The 19696-nt window shown below is 37.3% G+C and overlaps 1 protein-coding gene across 25 annotated transcripts in view; it reads right to left on the reverse strand.

The window, feature by feature from the left end:
- ANK3 (ankyrin 3) overlaps positions 1 to 19696 on the reverse strand; it is a 473720-nt gene that overhangs the window by 66816 nt on the left and 387208 nt on the right. For 16 of the 25 annotated variants that reach the window (XM_033130259.1, XM_033130260.1, XM_033130256.1 and 13 more), the window contains 3 exons: positions 6151 to 6257; positions 1000 to 1224; positions 351 to 449 (listed from right to left, as the gene is read on the reverse strand). In XM_033130259.1, the coding sequence (XP_032986150.1) occupies positions 351 to 449; positions 1000 to 1224; positions 6151 to 6257 (431 nt within the window). The remainder of the gene's footprint in view (positions 1 to 350; positions 450 to 999; positions 1225 to 6150; positions 6258 to 19696) is intronic. The other 9 variants (XM_033130276.1, XM_033130250.1, XM_033130270.1 and 6 more) reach the window with 1 other exon arrangement.

The raw sequence follows: 19696 nt of genomic DNA on the forward strand, positions 1-19696 counted from the left end.
ACCTTCTCCTACATTGGATGAATATTAGACTTTCAGTCTGTCTTAAAAACTATATTCAGTCGAAACATTTCAAATTAAAGAAAGGTTTACAGAAGCACAAAGTTATGAAAGCAGACTGCTTGCAGTGAATTCCACATGCTTGAAAAGCAAAAGATAGGTAGCGGTGCTACAGTAAGTCAAGCCACTATGATTTTTTTTTTCCTTTCAGTGACACACATCAACTGAAAGCATTAACAACTGAAAAAATAAAAATCAACTGAAGACGAGAAGACGACCATGGTATGACAGAAAAAAATTGAAAATGGAAAAAGAACTGTAGACATTCTGTATCTTGTCTATGAAGATCCTACCCAATAAATTTTGTTCCTTGAGGCCCAAGCTGCAGGATTCGGCTAACCAAGCTCTCACCCTCATTTACAGGGGGAGGATTGGTAGGAAGATGCAGTTTACTGAATAACATCCATGCAGCAGGAAGAGAAACAAGAAGGGGAAATTGTGAACAAACTGTCAGTCATGACAGAGCCTGCCTGATTTGCACCCAAGTGCCACCTCAGAAAATGAATTAAATTTATTTTTTCTTTTTTGGAGAACACCATATTGTAATGGATGGTTTCCCTAAAAGTTATCTTTAAAAAGACATGTACCCAAAGTAGGCATTTATTCAAAGTGGTGCTATAATTTCAGCATCTATATATTTTTCCTTAGAATGGTGTCGTGACTGCTATAGGGGCCATGAGGGTTTCGTGCACTCACTGAGCAGAGAACATGCTTCTTGGTTAGTAAAAGCTTTGACCAGCAAATTGAGTTAAGGAAATATCAGCCTACTAGCTTTTCACAGAATTACACCGCTTTGTGACCTCTGACACTAAACAAAAGGTGTACTCAATCAAAATGGTCCAACTAAGCAGCTTTAATAGTTAACTACTTGAGTTAACAAGGGGAAAGAAAATCAAAGATGTGGTTATGAGATCCAAGATTAAAATTGACAAAACAACTTACCCTAAAAATTGTGCCCCTGCAGGACCCATTTCTACCAGCCTACTGGCTAATCCCTCTCCTTCCACCATGGGGGGTGGGTTGGCCAGTTTATGTCTCTTTACCAAACGGCAGGTGATGCGGGTGGGGGCCGTACACTTGCGTGGAGGAATGATGATTCTCATTCCGTGGTGACGGCTTCCTCTCATGGAGCCACCTCTTGCGTCCACCATAAAGCTAACCAAAAACCTGCAGGGAGAAGACCAGAGGCCAAATCAAGGAAAGAAGTAAACTATCTTCATAGTAGGTTTTGAAATTAAATGCTTAAGTTTAAAGTGACAGACAATGAAGCTATCATTTCCTTTCTTTAAAAATAAATTGGAAGTAAATACGGTGGAGTCACATCAAACATGCATTTAACTTGTGAATTGGGCAAAAAGTGAAACATGGCATCTTATTTTTGGTGGAAAGTGGCCCCCTAAGAGAAGCCAACGTTTTTGTCAAGTGTTTAAATGAAAGGAATAGTGAATGTTTCAAAGTTGGAATAAAACTGGCTATTAAAGGGCTGTTGTGTATTTAAAAACACAAAGACAAAACCACTTTTTTGTTTTGTTTAAGCTATATTGGAGGACCATTTTAACTACTATGAATGAGTTTAGCCATTTGCTGACTATGAATCTCTCTCCCTAAGTAAGATGAAACTCCACAGTATGTCTTAACACGTACAACTCATAAAATGAATGTATATTTAATCATACCAACACTCTAATTTTTACTATCACAAAGCAGAATATAATAAAAGCAGGAGATGACTAGTTTTGCTAAGGCAATTTTGATGGAAAGGGATTTAATCTTTTCAGTATAAATCTGGCTTTAAAACTGTTTAAAATAGCCTACATTTGAGTATTCATACAGCAATAGAAAAGTGATAACTTAGGACTTTTAGAAAACTATACAATTCTGTCATTGACCTTTATATCAAAAGCTAATGAGAAAAATATGAAAATGTAAAGAAATTAATTATGTCATATCAGGGTAACAGCATATTGTAATTCTTGATTTCTATCATGGAAAACAGTCCCTCGTGGGTCCTCCTGCATCTTTACAGTGTTGTAAAGCACTCTGGAGAACATAAACCAATGAGCCTGACATATGGAAGCGTGTAAGTCAGACAGCAAAACAGAAACACGGATTTTTGCATTTGAATTTTCACATGTGAAAATATGCTTATTACTGGAACAGCACTAAATGCTGATGATTAGAAAATTGTTGGAATATCTAAAGTGTTTAATGGGGAGAATAATCCCATCCATCAAAATCCTCTACTATTGAACCATCTAAAAACAGTTCTAACATCCTGCAAATACATTTTAGGACTTTGCATGGAGGTCCTACCTGGAAAGCCTTCCCTACTAAATCTTTTGACCTTGGGAGAGTAACTGCTTCAACAAAGCAAATTGGCCTGCCATCCCCACAGAGAGGGACAGCATGGGGATCAATTTTCAGCCTATCTGATTTCCAGAACCAACTCTGGTCAGCAGAGAGGTGGAATCAACTTCATGCCCTTTTGCTCATTTTGGATTTAGCCATTTCCTCTGGTTTATGTTTTTATAACATTATACCTACTTCACGAGACTGGGAACACTATGATACTCAAACTAAGAATTGCCTCCAGTGCTAGATACCGTGTTTCCCCGAAAATAAGACTGGGTCTTATATTAATTTTTGCTCCAAAAGATGGATGAGGGCTTATGTTCAAGGGAGGTCATCCTGAAAAATCATGCTACGGCTTATTTTCCGGTTAGGTTTTATTTTCGGGGAAACATGGTAATAACAAGGCTCACTTGAACCTGTTCTAGGGAGCCCACATTTTCTTAGACATATACATGTTTAACAGCTATTTTTCTCCGTAATGAAGACAATATGGCAAGATTACAAAGAAGTTTAAGACAAAATCTGATCTTCCCCAGCATTTAGTCATTAAAACCAATTTGTGATTGGTAATAATAGTAACAGAAAAGATTAAAAAGTGATTCAAGATAAACGCTGGGTTTGAAAATTCAGTTGTAGTAATACAAATAAACACTGGATTATCTATACTGAACAGACAATATTTGTTCTGGCGACAAACAGCTGATTCTCAATAATATAGATTCTAGTATCTAGTATTTCAGATCAGCTCTGTCTTGTTCACTGCTTGACCTGCAGAGCTGAGCACAGTGCCTGCACACAATAAATGTTTATTAAATGAACCAATGAACAAAACCATTTTGTTAAGTTGTTAAGTGTGCTTAGAAACTGTCTAGGTCAGACTTGGTTACTAATACTTTTATCCATGCGCTTATATGGTGGAAAGTTAGCGAACTTAATAGTCCGACATATATATATATATATATATATATATATATATATATATATATATATGTAAAACATTTGTAGCTGAGTAGTCTGAAGGTAGTGTAAGAAGGTAATCAGTGTCAATATAAAAATATCACAGCTACAAAGAATGCCAGAACAAAATGGAAAACACCATGGCTTAGAAGATTTGAATGACAAATTGAAAGAATCACTTTCTTTGTTCTGCTTTGCACCGGGTGCATAGCTGGTGCTTACTACCAATCATTTATTGTTCTGAGGTTTACAACTTTATGGAGGCAACAGAAAGAGGAAAGGTGGGAGTATATGTTAAGCAGGATGTGGGTCCTATTATTCAATAACATTATGAAAGATAGTTAATTTTTTTCCAAACTCATTCCTTACATGTTCTGTACAAAATAAAATTCCATGCAATGTAACTTCCAGAAACAAATTAAAAGGTGACATTTAATCATATTTGTTTTATCTTATTAATACTTAAACTAAAGCAGGAATTCTACAAATGATCCTAAAACTAACACATGAATATTCCTAGTTTTAGGAACAGCGGGATGACAAATGCTGATACACTACACACACTGACACAATCTAACTGCAGGAAATATTCACATAAATTAAGAATACAAAAAAGGATGGTTCACATAAAGGACACAGTTATCACCTTGAATCATACTGAGGAAGTGGAGAAGAATAGCTGCAAAATAATTTAGAAAGCAAATGGGAAAAATTAATGTAAGATAATTAGAAGCAAGCAACAGAAAATGTCAATGACAAGCAAAAGAAAAGTAAAAACCATCAGAAAATGAAACCACGGCATTTGGCATTTGTGGGACAACCTGGAAAAATACTTGCCTTAAATGACTATATAAGCTACTCCACCTGGCATTAGTGAACTATTTCCAAGTATATACCAAGTCTATATTTTCCTTTTAAAACAAGCCCATACTAGCTGCCATTACTTTTACTTTCCTGCACTTGTCTATTCTCTTCAGTAAATTCAAGGAGAGGTAATTTGCATTTGCATTCACTGTCTCCAAGTATGGTAAAGTTCATTTTTGATTGTATTATCCCGTGCTCCCTCAGCTTCTCAGTTGACTAAATTAAGCCCTAGTACTTTTCTTTCCTATGTAGAGGGTACAAAGTGCTGGTTCTAGAGCCTTGTAACATGGTGACAATTCTCGGAGCTCGATTCAAAGAATTCTTCAACGTGTCTGACCACTGAACTTATCCAAGTATTTTACATATTCGTTCTCAACTCTGATTTTTATTTCTTTTTTTGCTTTTGCAATTTTAGACACATACACATCTAATATAAATCATGTAAATATTTTTAGCAGTTTAAAAATTATTACTATAATGAAAGGTTTTTCTAATTTAGTTAAAGAAATACAAGGATAATGACTCAAAGACCATGTATTTTAGGGTTTATAAAGCACTTTCATGTAAATTGCTTCCTTTTGCATAACATTTCAGTGATTTGTTTTTCAGAATTGTGGTGCTATAAGCTGTAATTCCATAAGAATACTTTAATAACCTGCAGCATTACTCTGAATCTGTCTTTTCCTCTGTAAACTAGGGAGAATGAGTAAAACTTCTCTCACAGTGTAATTTTAAGGTTTAAATAAATATTAAATAAGACAATACATGTAAAAGCTTTAGCACAATGTGAGGTACATGAAAAGCAATAGTAAATGTTAGCTATTACAATTTATTTTAATTAAAAGCAGCAGAAAATACTTCATGTAATACATAAGGCACTTCACAGATGTTAACTATTGTTAATTTATTTAATTCCAAATTAATCAGTTTTTGTCCTGGATCACAACTAATGTATGACCCAATGCCAATTTCAGAAGTGAAAATACCTTGATATTTTCATCATCATAATGAATTATTTCTATTCCATTTCTATGGATGTCAATTACCCTGAATTACAGGTGAAGAATCCAATATCTAAAAATAAATTGATGATCAATTCAGCAGTCAGAGCAGGTCACCTTTTAGCCACCCACCTCAAATTCTGCTGACCAATGGGACAGCAATGAGGGGCCTGTTTGATGTAGTTCTTACCATAGCACATTTCATACGCATACATTGGTACCTTCATTTTCTAAAAGTGAATTTCTTTAAAAAATTTATTTATTTTTTCCAATTGTAATTTAATACTACTTAATTATAATTTTATTTCAGGAATGCAAAAGGTACCAAACTTGATCTAGAAGTTTCAAGTTGGTATTTTCTTTTTAAAGGAAAATCACACAAAACCAATCATTTGTCAAATCAAAGGCCTATATCAAATGAGAAAAAAATGAGAGTACCAGAGCTTACTGCTTATTTAAAAACTAAATATTTGAGTGAAATTCCTCTATCATTCCAAGCAAAGCACAAAAGCTGTCAAATAGCGAGGTAAGTTAATAGAAAATGGCTATTATTTTTTATTATAAAGAAAATCAGATACTCAGAAAAAAACTTCATTTTGAATAAATTAAGAGAAATGACTATATTTAAATTTTTTATGGAAAATTACAGACCTAGAAGTGTACCAGAATAGACAGTTTTTAGGCACCAAAACTTTAGTGAATTTCTTTTCCAACACCTTGCTTTTATTAATAAAAATAGATATACAGATTTGCTTAGAAATATATTTACTAATGATTTACAGGTATATGTCACATATACTTCCTAATGAAGTCCTATAGGATATCGAAATTTCATACCTATGAATTTATACACTGCAAATATTAAATGCAATAGGATTAATTTAATAGGATAAAGAAAAGTGACTTTCAGGTTACTTACCCAGAATGAACAGGACTTGAGACAAGATTGACATTGTCCAAAGTGTCTGCAGCCCAGCTGTAGTGTCTAAGAGAATCTGAATCAAATTCTCTTGTGAATGTTAGATGCTGAAAAATAAAATGATACAGTGCATCAACAACCCACATAAGACACCAGTTTCTCTGCACTTAAACGTAATACCTGTATGTCTCTGTAAGTCCAGATAGTCTAACATTCAAAATAAACAATTTTTATAGATTCCACTACAGGTCGACACTGAAGTTTCTAGGATTAGAAAATAAAGTTTATTGATATGCTTTGCTATTTCAATCTCTTAAGAAAGCATCTTGAGAAACTGGCATGACAAGCAGAACATCACAGAAATAATTCTAACCATGATTTTAAGCATTTCAACACATGTCCAAATTAATCCTACAACAACTGTAAAATTCTTTCCCAAATCTCAAAATAAAAAATAAGAATATCAATCTTGATGACTTCTATTTTCAAGTGGGGCAGAGTAGCTAGCAGCAGTCTAGTGCTGCTGCCAAGTACACCAGATAAATATGGAAATCATCGCTGAATGCAGCAGAGAACAGCTGAGGCATCAACTAGAGGAGCTGAACTCTGGAGAAGGGGAGGTCTTGAGGGGTTGAGCTGACTCGAGGGTGGCCTCGAGCATGGTACAGTTTTCTGTTAACATCTGCTGAATTCTGGGGCTGTGCAGAACAGGAAGTTTAAAAAGCCAACCAGAAAAATCTCTGAAAGGCACATGGAGCTTTTGGCTGTTTCATGAGAAAAAGATTTAGAGTTTGGGACTTGTCAGCAGAGAAGACTTGAAGATCACACCAGATTTCAAGTAAGGACCCTGAAGGGCCAGCAGCTTTACCAGAGCTGCCAACTAGCCTCAGTTCAGCGAAATCTTGATTAGATTAAATACTTATCAACCAGCCTGTGCCTAGCAGAGGGAGGGTGAATCCTCTGTGGAGAAATATACAGAGGGTGCCAAAACAATGTATACACATTTTAAGAAAGGAAAAAAAACTGTATTAAAATGGTAATACTCAACATATACCAATAACAAACGATGAATACAAGTCATGTATATACATTTTTTTGCACCCCGGTATATCATCAGAAGTGTCCTGTCTGCAACTTTTTTATGCATCATGTCCAGCATGCAATGAAAAATTGCCAAGCATGTTCAGAGCACATGAACAAAACAGAAAAAAAATAGAAAGTGTAAACTGACTCCCAGGTCATCTTACATTTTAAAATAAGCTAATAAGAACTTTAGAATAGTATGATTAAGAAAATAGGGGATAATAATCTCAAGACCCATCCATGTTGTCACAAAAGGCACTATTTCATCTTTAATTATGGCAAAGTAGTATTCCATTGTGTATATATACCACATCTTCTTTATCCAATCATCTATCAAAGGACACTTTGGTTGTTTCCATATCTTGGCCACCGTAAATAAAGCTGCAATAAACATTGGAGCACATATATCTTTACAGATAAATGTTTTCAGATTTTTTTGGTAGATACCTAGGAGAGATTGCTGGGTCATGTGGTAATTCTATTCTTAATTTTTTGAGGAACTTCCACACTGCCTTACATTTTGTGACAGCATGGATGGATCTTGAGATTATTATGCTAAGGTAAATAAGTTAGAAAAAGTCAAGAACCATATGACTTCACTAATATGTGGTATATAAAACTGAAAACAACAAAGGAACAAGACAAACAAATGAAGAAACAAAAACTCATAGACACAGACAATAGTTTAGTGGTCACCAGAGGGTAAGGGGGGGAGGGGAGTGGTAAATGAGGGTAAAAGGGATTAAATATATGGTGATGGAAGGAGAACTGACTGGGTGGTGAACACACAATGGGATATGTAGATGATGTATTACAGAGTTGTACACCTGAAATCCATGTATGTAACTTTATTAACAATTGTCACCGCAATAAAGTTTAATAAAAAAAAATTTTTAAAAGAGAAGAAAATAGGGAAAAAGATAAAAAAAAGAAAATACAAGGAGGATAATTCCACAGAGCGCTGGGATATACACAAGCAAGAAACAGTGGGCATTTGTTCAGTTCTAAATACAATGCCAGTTCTTGACTAGACACAATAGAGAACGGGTCAGCGAACTGGAAGCATAAATGGAAAAATATACAAAGTGAAAGACAGATTTTAAAAAATAATGGAAAATATAGAAAACAGTATGAGACATGGAATATGGTGAAAAAATTTAACATAAATGTAAGAGAATAAGGCAGAAGCTAAACATGAAGAGAGAATGGCTAAGAATGTTTTTAATCTGATATATTATCCCACAGGCCAAAAATAAGATCAATCTCAATTTTTGTCCTGCTAATGATCTGCTTCCTACTGAAACCCCAGTAAACGACAGAAGTCATAGAAAGTAACAAATATGACAGCATTAAACTTGAAAAAAAAAAGCCTAGAAATTAGTGGGAGACTTTTTGAAATATAAAATAGGAGAGAACATGTAAGAAAGTAGAGAATCAGTTCAGAAATTTCAAATCCTCCTCCCCGCTCCAAAAAAAAAAAGTTCTAAAAAGAGGAAAATAATGAAATAGAGAAGAAATAAAAGAAACAATTCAATTCAAGAAATTTTCCCAGAACTGAAGACCTAAGTTCCTAGAGTAAAAAGACCCACTAAGTCACCAGCAATATAGATAAATATAAACCCCTCCTCTATAGTACATCATCGTGCATTTTTAGAACTTGGAAATAAAGAGCCTCCGAATTTAAAGAGGAAAAATGGTCACAGATGGTAGACTTCCACTAGACTTTTTTTAAGAGCAAAAACTGAAGTTAAAGGCAATGAAGCAATCCCTTTGGTTTTCAACCCAGAATTCAATAACCAGCCGGCCCTTCCTCTCCCCCAAAAAGGTGTGAAAATAGAATTAAGAATAATGTTCAGATATATGAAACCACAAAACATATTTCTGATGCACTCTGTAAAGGAAACTATTGAAAGATGTACTCCACCAAAATGAAGGTTTAAACCAAGAAGAAGGAAGACACAGGGTTTAATACAAAAACATAGGACATTTTCATGGTGACAGTGAAGGACCCAGGAGGACATCTGTGTAGTGGGTCTAGAAGCAACTTGACAAGTAAGAAAGCTCTAAGACAGATGAATTAAGTAGATGAAATTTTGAGAACACCTAATGAATATGAACATATTGAGAGGAGATTTGTACAATAGGGGAGGAGTTTGTGGGTTGGACTGGTGATATGTACAGAGAATGCAAAGTAAATGAAGAAACTCTAGGGAAAGAAAAACATTGTGCCAAAAAGAAAATGCAATCATAATATATTTTACACCTGTGAATAACATATATGTAGGCATAATAATAGCAGCACTAAATAGTGGTATAACCAAAATAAAATACAACTGTTTCAGGAAAATGAGGGGATGGGAGTATGCGTGGTGGGAGAAAAGAGATATTTAAAAACTTAAAGTTTCATCTAACATTTGGGGAATTCAATAAATAATTATGGAAATAGGGAAAAGCCAACAACAAGCAACATGTACAAATTGTTTAGAGACATGAAAATGCATCAAAAGAGTCATCAAAAGATACTCTAAGCAATTGTTTCTGGAGAGAAGAAATTGGGAGCTGAAGGTTTATAAGGGGATTCTTTTCATTCATGATGAGTATGTCTTATAAAATGATATGAGGGGAGGCCGGATGGCTCAGTGGGTTAGAGCACGAGCTCTTAACAAGGTTGCCGGTTCAATTCCCACATGGGATGATGGGCTGCGCCCCCTGCAACTAAAGATTGAAAACGGCGACTGGACGTGGAGCTGAGCTGCGCCCTCCACAACTAGATTGAAGGACAATGACTTGGAGCTGATGGGCCCTGGAGAAATAAACTGTCCCCCAATATTCCCCAATAAAATTTATTTTAAAAAAATGACATGAGTTTTTGCTTTTATAACTTTGACAATAAAACTTCAATTTAAAAAAATTACTTTGAATTACAAAGATTAAAAAAAAAAATAGCCCTGAAATCAAATTGAAAAGAAATGTGTGGATCACTTACGTGCAAGTAACTATCTTACCTAGATCCTAGGAAACTGCAAAAGTGAATGAAGTATAGCTTTTTCTGCATTCAGTGAGAGAAGACACATTCCGTGGAGAGGCGTGTGATCAGTTGTGTTAATAAGAGTCACAAAACCAAGGTGTAACCCCCAAAAGAGCAACACATCACTTCAGAAAGGTCCCCAGTTCTACTGGGTTAACCAAAAATGAGGTGCTGATTTTAGTCTAGACTTATCTACCAGTTTTACTGTTTGGAGACTCCAATCAATCAACATTCAGAGTAGGGCAAAATATTTAATATAAAGTGGGAGGAGCAGCTCACTTTAGTTTTTAGCAAACTACAGTTCTAGCATCTAAGGCCCTGAGGTTACCTTTCACAAAGGACCCCCCAAAAAAATTTCTAATAAATTAACATCACTCCTCTTTGGTAATTACAGTAAATTATTTACCTTTGGTACTCTTAGAAACATGCGCTGGTGACATTAATTATTGAACAATGAGTTATATCACACAAAAAGGTATCACTGCCATCATACAATATTGATCGGGCCGGAGTGTGCCAGCACACTGGGATTCCACATCCCTACAAGTCCTTCCCAACTCCTTTCCTCTCTAAACTGTGCCATTACTGAAACTTTGTTATAACACAAATGAACACATGTGTAATGAACAAACATATTTGTTCAAAACAACGAGTTATATGTTCCAATATTTGTCCCATTTTTTTCCCCATAGAGGTTTCCTAGGTTAATTGGCAGAACTAACAATTTTAATAACCTAAATACAGACAAAATGCTCATCCTACAGCGTATCCATCTAAATGCAAAAAAGGCACTTCAACTGAACCTGTGGTTTTTATAAAAAAATGAATTGGTTGTAGCTTCATTTTCCAAGCTACCTGTCTCCGAATACTTATTTCCATAGATAAGTGTTTATTTAAAACTGAAATGTGAAATTTGAACTGCATACTAACTTTAATAAACAATACGAATTTCAAATGTTCTGATATGTTGTGCATGGCATCACAGTACCAACGAAAAGCATCTCCTCCATTTGCTTACTGAACAAACAGACATTTAAAATGATAAATGGGACACCACATATGATGATGGTTAAAAAGGATGAACTAGAGTTGGCTCTTGAGTTGCCCACAGCAAGTAGGGGTGTTCCCAGGGTTTAATGGAAAAACTTGGCTTTGAAGTTGAGTCACAGCCTTGGATGTGAAAATTGCCTTTGCCACTTGTTAATAGAGAACACTTCTTTCCTACTCCTAAGTTTTCCAGTTTGGAAAGGAATCTCCATTGTGTAACTGTGGGCCTCTCCCTTTATATTCCCTTTGGCCCTTGAAATGTGGAGTGATTTATCCGAGTGGGAGAATTAGGGAAGGCTCCGCTCACATCCAATTTCCACTTAGGCCTGAGAGTGCTTGGTGGCAGAGGGCAGATATCCTCCTCTGTGCCCCTCCGTCTATCGCTGTGAGGGGTATGCCTGCCCTGGCTGGTGATGCCGACCACTGGTTAGGTGGTCTGCAGTTTCACGGGTTCAGGTAGCGGGCCCACTTGACTCAGGTAACAAGCCAGCCCTCAACCGGGCCTCCATCAGGGATAAAGGAAATATTTTACCGTTGACCTTTCTTTATCTTTTATTTATTGAAAGCTCCTTTGGAGATGCCCAACGTTAGTTGCTGGTTTTACGATCCTTAGTGTGTTTCTTAACTTTTCCCAGTCTCAGTTTTCTCATTTTTCAAATTGAGGATTGGTTGATATGAAGGTGAAATGAAAATATGCATCAAAAATCTGGCACCAAAGCCAGTGATAGCCTGAAATCATGTCTCCCTCTATGTGTAGTAGCTTCCGCTTTCCAAAGGACTTTCATTTACGTTAACTCGTCTGTTAAAATTTGGCAATTTGTGGGGAAAACACAGCAGAAACAAAAATATTCCAGTGTCAGCACTTGTCCTTCACCGTTATATACACCAAATCAACAGGACCCATTCAGTTACAAGAATGCATCTTATAAACGCCTATGTCTTATTTATTGACCCAAAAATGTTTAAATTCCTATGTTAACAACAATGTCACAACTCTCTGTGTATCAACTCAATGGCAAGGACTTTCCTAGGCCTTTCCATTCATTTGTTCTTTGAATCCTCAGAACTGAGTAGCCCTGGGAGGCAATATTATACCCACTTTATAGGTGAGGAAACTGAAGTTCAGGGAGAGACTTTGAACATTTGACAACACAGCACTGGGTGGCTTTAGCAGAACAGTACATTAGGAAAAATCCACACTGACTTCATAAGACCCTATACTCCCATGTCAAAAATGATATGAATAAGCACACCATTTTTCATCTTGGAAGTGATGTCAAGGATACTATTAAAATCAAAATGCACATTATTCAATAGAGTCCAAAGCCTGACTAATGATATCACTGTCTTTAAGAGCTTAATACTTTCCAAAAATAGTTTCTCAGTAGCCTTATTCATCAGAGGAGAGTAAGTACACACTGGCCTTACAAATAAGGACACACCCAAATGCTCAGGTCTGAAAATAAATGTCCAGGCATGGCAGAAAAGAGGCAGGAGACAAGAAAATATTTGCAAAGAAAAGACAGGGAAATCTAATCAGCTCCAATATTACACAGTTCTCCAGGTTGCTGACTGCTAACTTGCAGTGCTGGATGACACCAGTTGAGGTCCTTGGGTGTCAACTCTGCTGCTCCCAGGAGCCAGCAGAAGGTGATCCTGCAGGACCAGGAGGCCTTGACAGGACCAGGGTAGGAGGAACCCATGCAGGTGTTAGTCCCCTTACACAAAGAATAGGTGGCTTGGCCGCATCACTTCATAGCCCAGTGAATGGCAAGTCAGAAAAAACCTCACTGAACCGCCATTTCTAAATCAGGTAATGGGTAGATAATAGTAGTAATTGCCCAAATTCTCTGTGAGAATGGAATGACCCAAGTAATATGAAAGTGATCAACTTCCTCGTGATGAGCATGCTTTACTCAGGGCTGCCATATTTAACGTATTAGAGTGGCCCTGAGGCTTAGTGTCAGCAGCAGAATGGGTTTAAGCAGCCAGCAGACCCAATCTATTCTCACCTCTACCACCTAATGTCACCTAATGGGACATTGGACAAGTGAAATGCTCCTCTCAACACCAGTCTCTTTGTAAAGAGTTAATGGCAATGGTAACACCTAATCCATCAGGTGGCTGAAAGCATGAAATGAGAAGATCCATTTAATAAAATGTTGTGGCCGATACCGCACTAAGTATTATAATTACTGTCACCAATGGTGGATATTGAGCGAAAGAAACGGCAAACTGCTACAGAAATAGATAGCAGTAGGTCGGTTTGGACATCCAGCACTACTACTTGGAAATATTCTTTTAAGAAATGGATTCCATCTTTAAAAAAAGGTCCAATTCATAGTAAAAGAGAATAGTTACCAGAATCTGAGGTGATGGTGGAGGAAAAGGAGAGATATTGATCAAAGGGTATAAACTTTCAGTTATAAGATGAATAAATTCTGGAAGCCTAATGTACATTATGGTGACTATTGTTAATAATAATGAATTATATACTTGAAATTTGCTAAGACAGTAGATCTGAAGTGCTCTCACCACACACAAAATAAATGATAACTACTGGAGGAGATGGGTGTGTTAATTAGCTTGATTGTGGAACTCATTTCACAACGTATATATAAATTGATATATCAAAAGATCATGTTCTACAACTAAAAAAACGGATTCCATAAGAGAAAACCTGATTGCAGCAGCAAAATAAAATAGAAATTAAAGGCTTACTAAAGCAGGTCTTTTTTTCTCCCTAAAGTATTTCTTTTCTCGACCTCAATTATTTATTACCTCTGAAGACTTATTTGAGATTAGAATATAAACCATAATGAAGCTGGGTTCTTTGGGATTTCCAAATCTGATTGATTTCAAGATAATTTAGCTATCAACTTCAACAAAATAAGGTGAATCAAGGTCAGGGTGGAAGCTGAGAATGTTAGCACATCAACATCCAGCTCAAGGAGTCTAAACTAACCATGCTACCTTAAGAAAGTCACAACACCAACTTCTCTGCCTTAAAAAAAATCTGTAATCTCACGGACCAATCTTCCAGAGGTGTTGAATGGATCACCTGAGTAATGCTGGCAAAGCATTTTGAAGAGAAAAAGCAGCATATTAAATATCACTGGTCAAAGGTGCTTGTCTTCCAGGGGACTATCTCTAGCAAATCTTTAATCCCAGGCTGGCTACTTTCTGCCACCAAGCACATTTCTGAGAGTCCCTTAGAAATTAGCTTAAATGAAAGAAATAAGGTTAATTTGCTGATGTGGGGGAAGAGAGCCTGTGGGAGGGAGGGAGGGACTGTGAGTGTGTGAGTGAGTGTGTGTGTGTGTGTGTGCGTGTGTGTCTGTGTGTGTGTGTATTGGGTTTGAAAGGTAGAGGAAAACTATTAGCATAACCAAACTTTTGGATTAGGCATTCTTTTCCTTTTCTCTTACTAAGATAATTAACAATTGCCAAGGTGAAAAAATAAATGTGCAATTTCTCCGGAAGGACCCTTCAATACGCACATGACTTGCTAATACATCAAGTAATACACAGCAAAATATATGACTGAATATACATGAGATCATCGTTAGTCTCAAAAACGACCAAGTTTAACTGAAAGGATCTGGACTGCTAGGCTGTGAGTATAAGAGAAGAGTTACGGGGTGGAAGATGTGACAGCTGCCTCTGGGTTAAGTGGAAGCTATAACGAGGTCTCCAATATTCACTACAGAATTTTCTTCACAGATCCATTCAAACAGCCAACGCACTGCTTACACACTGCTTCAGTTAAACCTTCTCAACTAGTTGCTCTTTGAAGCCCTGCTACTTGTTCTCTTAGGCATAAACCACCTGGGTAAATCTGATTTGAAAGGGGAAGTCTGCAAACTGAAGCAATCTAATCAGACAGGGACAGGGCAGCACAGCTGCCCCATTTCTCTCTTTTCATTGAAGTACTGTCCCTGTAGCAACAGGGCTGAAAGGAAATATAAGGTGCTCATTCCTTAGTGATCCAATGGCAAAGAATGCCTTTCTAAAAGTTTTTGCTTGGAAACATCCAAGTTTGCAGTCATTCTCGTAAATCATAGCTCATTTTCTTTTTATTTTGTTAAAGTTAGATTTAGGTCTAGAGAGAAAACATAAAATAAGAGAATCTCAAAGTTGAAGGCACTTTAAGATGCTAGAAGACCAAAGTCTTCCATGTTGCCCTTGAGATGTGGCTGTTCAAGCCAGGTTTGACCACCACCAACAGCAAGCATATAGTACTGAGAACATACTCCTGTAAGTTGGCTTAAGACACCTCTCTAGGAGTGGGGGGAGACTGAGATTGCCTGGTTTGTACAGTAGGAAAGTCTGGGTGGTCCTAACTTCTGGAGGGGCTGAATCAGCCAGGGCTCAAAAGATGTTAGGGACAGTTTGTCTTCATGCTCCATCCCCAGCATTTTGGGTTAACATCATCTTTAGCTTTAGCAACTCCCAAAGGGCTGGACAAAGTCTCAAATTTGAGTGTCACTAGATTGGCTAAGATTTTATGTTTCACCCTAAAGTAATTATTGTAATCCAGGAAAAGGAATGCTCTGAATGGCCAAGTTTTGGATCCAACCTTGGAGGGGAGGGAGGGATTTCAGCCTCCACTAAACTACAGTGACAGAGAAATGAACGTGGGTAGAGGTTTGACCATCAGATCCTGTGACTGCCACCCGATGAAAGTAGAATGGGTACATACAGGCAAAGACAACCCACGTCCCTACGTGACTTCTGCTCTTCTCCAATCTTTGAATAACTACCAGAAATTACATTGAAATTAAATGTTTCTGCCTCCAGTATATATCCCTTGGTCTTACAACTACTTCTAGGGTCATTCAAAGGAAGTGTAACTAATTCGTTAGCCTGCAAAGTATGTTTAGACCTCTATCAGGCCTTCCATCTCATATCCAAGTAAAGATCAAATATTTCCATTCCTTTAATGATGCCTTACACGTTCTAATTTTTATCAGAATCATTTTCTCCATAATTTTCATAACTTGTTGCTGAATAGAAGTTGTCAGTTTCTTTGAAAACACATTAAATAAGAACTTCTTATTAGAATTGGAAAGAAGCATAATGAAGAACACATGTCTAAACATAATCTTTCATGCTAAAAATGGATAAAGATGAGGGTACCACACCCATAGTAAGAATATTAACAAGTGTGAGATCCTGGAGGATAGAGCGTCAAGTCCTTGGGCTCTCTGTTGGCTTCGCACCCTTACACTGAGCGATGCAGATGTGCAGTGTAGTGGTGTTAAAAAGAGGCAACCGGGAGCCAGATGGCCAGTGACTCTGCCATTTACCAGCTGTGTCCCCTGGGAAGAATTACTTAAGCTGTCAGTGTTTCAGTTTCTTCATCTTTTTCATGGAGCCAAGAAATTAGCTCATCGGGTTTTTGTGAAATGCAAATGAGTGAATATTGGTGGCATTCCTAGAATAGTGCCTGGCACATAGCGGGAGCTCCAAATTGGCTGTTTTCACCACCATTAACATAAGCATCACCACCATATCTCCTGACACTTATGGCGTCTAATGAATAGTACTCCATTGCTGTAATGGGGACTGGCTGGCCTGGATCACACACACGTAGCACTTACACAAGCCTTACCAGGCAGTTGCTCTCAGTGATTATGTCAGACGAAATGAAGGAACCAGTCTATCATATTCATCTTAGACAACCGGGTTTCAGGGCTTCAGTCATCCCTTTTCTTTATTACCTCCCATTTGGAAAGGAATATTTCCAAGCACAGACATTGCTCTAAGACAACCTGACAAACACAAATCTGAGCTTATGAAACAAGTCCATTAGATGTTCACTGACCAATATACAAGATCCCAGCCAGAGTGGCTTTTCATCAGTGGTTCCTAACTAGAGGTACATCCCAGAATCATGTATGTGGAGCTTTAAAAAACACAGGTGCCCAGTTACCCCGTTAGAGAGATTCTGATACTGTAGGCATATTGTTTTTCAAAGAGCCACGGATGATTCCAAAGTATGCCTCCCTGTTAAGAACTCCCACTAGGAATCAATGGCTTTCAACTTTGGGTGCATTTAAAAATCCCATGCTCCTCTCAGGCCCACTGAATCAGGATCCGAGCAATCATCTTCTTAAAAGTTCTCCAGGTGATTCTCAAAAGCAGTGAGGACTGAGTCACTGCTTTAAATAAGATCTTCTGACAAATGCAAGACATGATTTATTTACATATAATTAATTGATTGCAGGGCAAAGGAAAGCTAAAAGAGTAATGAGTTCATGGATAACTCAGTATGACCGTAAGAAAAAAGCCCGCTCGAGATTAAGTGCTTTACACACTAATCCTGATTAAGGCCCAACAGGCCTGGGGACCAGCTCTGGCCTCCACACCTGCCTTCAACCAGTACAAGTTCTTAGGAGAGTGGGGTGATGGGACTGTGTGAATTGTCCTGGGTCGCCATTGTTCTTTAACTGTGGCTCCTGGACAAAGTAATCAATCAGCATCAGGACAATACAGAGGCAACTAAGCTTTGTATGGGTAAGGTCTATTCTCGTTGAAAAACAGAAGCTTGAGGAGAGTTAATGTTTATTCATTTTTCGCCTGAGCTTATCAAAGAATCTGTAACTGGGTAATGACAGGGAACTTTAAATCTGACAGTAATTTTTGTACTTAATTCTAATTGCAAAGTGTGCAAATGAGTTCTAAAGTAAATGCTTCTCATTAGTCTTGCACAGTGTAACTGGACTCTCCCTCTGAAAGCCTCTTTTGAGGAATTAGCCTTTTCTCTCTTATAACAAATGACAGACTAGGGACTAAATAGGTTAATACACCTCTTTCAGAATTTGTTTTCCCCTTTCCTCCAAGTTTTTATTTTGAAGGTATTCATTCATAGAAATAAAAAAGTTGCAAAAAAGGTGTAAGGAATAACCATATAAACTCCACCTAGATTCATCAATGAACACTTTGCCATATTACACTCTCTCTACCCCCACCCCCATTTTTTTTTTTTTTTTTTTTGCTGATCCATAAGAAATGAAATAGCTGACTTTACGATTACTTCATTCCTGAAACTTGAGCATGCACACCCCTGGAATAGAGATAGTCCCCTGTATACCTTCAATACGGTTATCACTGCTAAGAAAATTAACAAGTTTCCTAATAGTCTAGCCAGTACATTTTTGAATGCCCTGAATTGTCCCTAAAATGTCTTTACGCCTTTCATATTTTTTTTTTCAGTCTCTGGTGAATTTATCACGAGGTGTGTGGCCAGGAATAAGGTTATATGCTCATTACACACGCTCGTTCCTCAGGGAATGCTTGTCAGACCATGGGCTTCTCTGTGGTCATTAAAGAAAGCAACTTCCTGCTTCTGTAGTTATCAACTTAAGATTGCTTTGTAAAGGTTTCAAGATGTACTAAGGTCTCCTTTCCTCTGACTGGTCTACAGAAGTGTGACATCCAGAGAGGTGCTTTTGAAAGCGAAGCACAACGAACTGAACATAAGATCAGTTTTACCTCAAAAGTTCTTTTAACCCTTGATTTCTTTTCACAAATCCTTCATTTTGAGTAAATGTTGCCCCTCCATTCCACCCAAGTAAGCAGGTCTTGGTAGGAGCTAACATGTAATGAATGGTGTGAGAACCCTCAGAAGCCTGTCTGTAGCCTTGTAGAAGCACAGACATTTATATTACACTTTAAGGCGATGTGCCGAAATTGAGAGGTACTGTAACTAGGGTGGTCATATGACTGGTGATGGTGATGATGGCTGTGGTAGTCCCAATTTCAGGCCCTTGCCCCAAAGTGAGTATATATTCAGAAATATAAACAAACCGTCATTACATTCCATCAAGGATTTGCTATTCCATTATAGAAGTAGGCACGTTTTATTTATATAAGAGCAAAAAGTCACTGATAATCAAGGAATCTCTTCTCACTTGAAATTTTATAAGTTTTGTGGGGTTTCTTCGAGGCACAGAGAATAAAAAGCATTTCTCCATTATTTCTCCATTTCTCCATTATTGACAACATATCCACTAATAATATGTCGTTTCAACTCGTAACATGAAGAGTTCAGGATTACCTGATTACGACAAGGAACACAGCCAACCAAACAGAGAGTTCCTCAGAAAATCTCAACCAATATTTGGGCAACACCTTACGTGCAATAGCTTCGCTTCAATATTGGAGACAAGTGATTTCTCTTGTGCTAACACCCACTTAAACCAGAACATGCTACGGCACCTATAATCACTCCACAAAGGATGCTTCTGTCTCACCAAACACTGAATAGCCACTGTAGACATCTCTGTAAGGCCTGCTTGCTAAGAATGTTCTAGAGAGTGTAAAGAAATACAATATGTGTTATAGGTCCTTGTGAAATACAATGTACATCTCTATGTCTGGAAA

This window comes from Rhinolophus ferrumequinum, chromosome 16 (assembly GCF_004115265.2).
Source record: "Rhinolophus ferrumequinum isolate MPI-CBG mRhiFer1 chromosome 16, mRhiFer1_v1.p, whole genome shotgun sequence".
NCBI classification, from domain to species: domain Eukaryota; kingdom Metazoa; phylum Chordata; class Mammalia; order Chiroptera; family Rhinolophidae; genus Rhinolophus; species Rhinolophus ferrumequinum.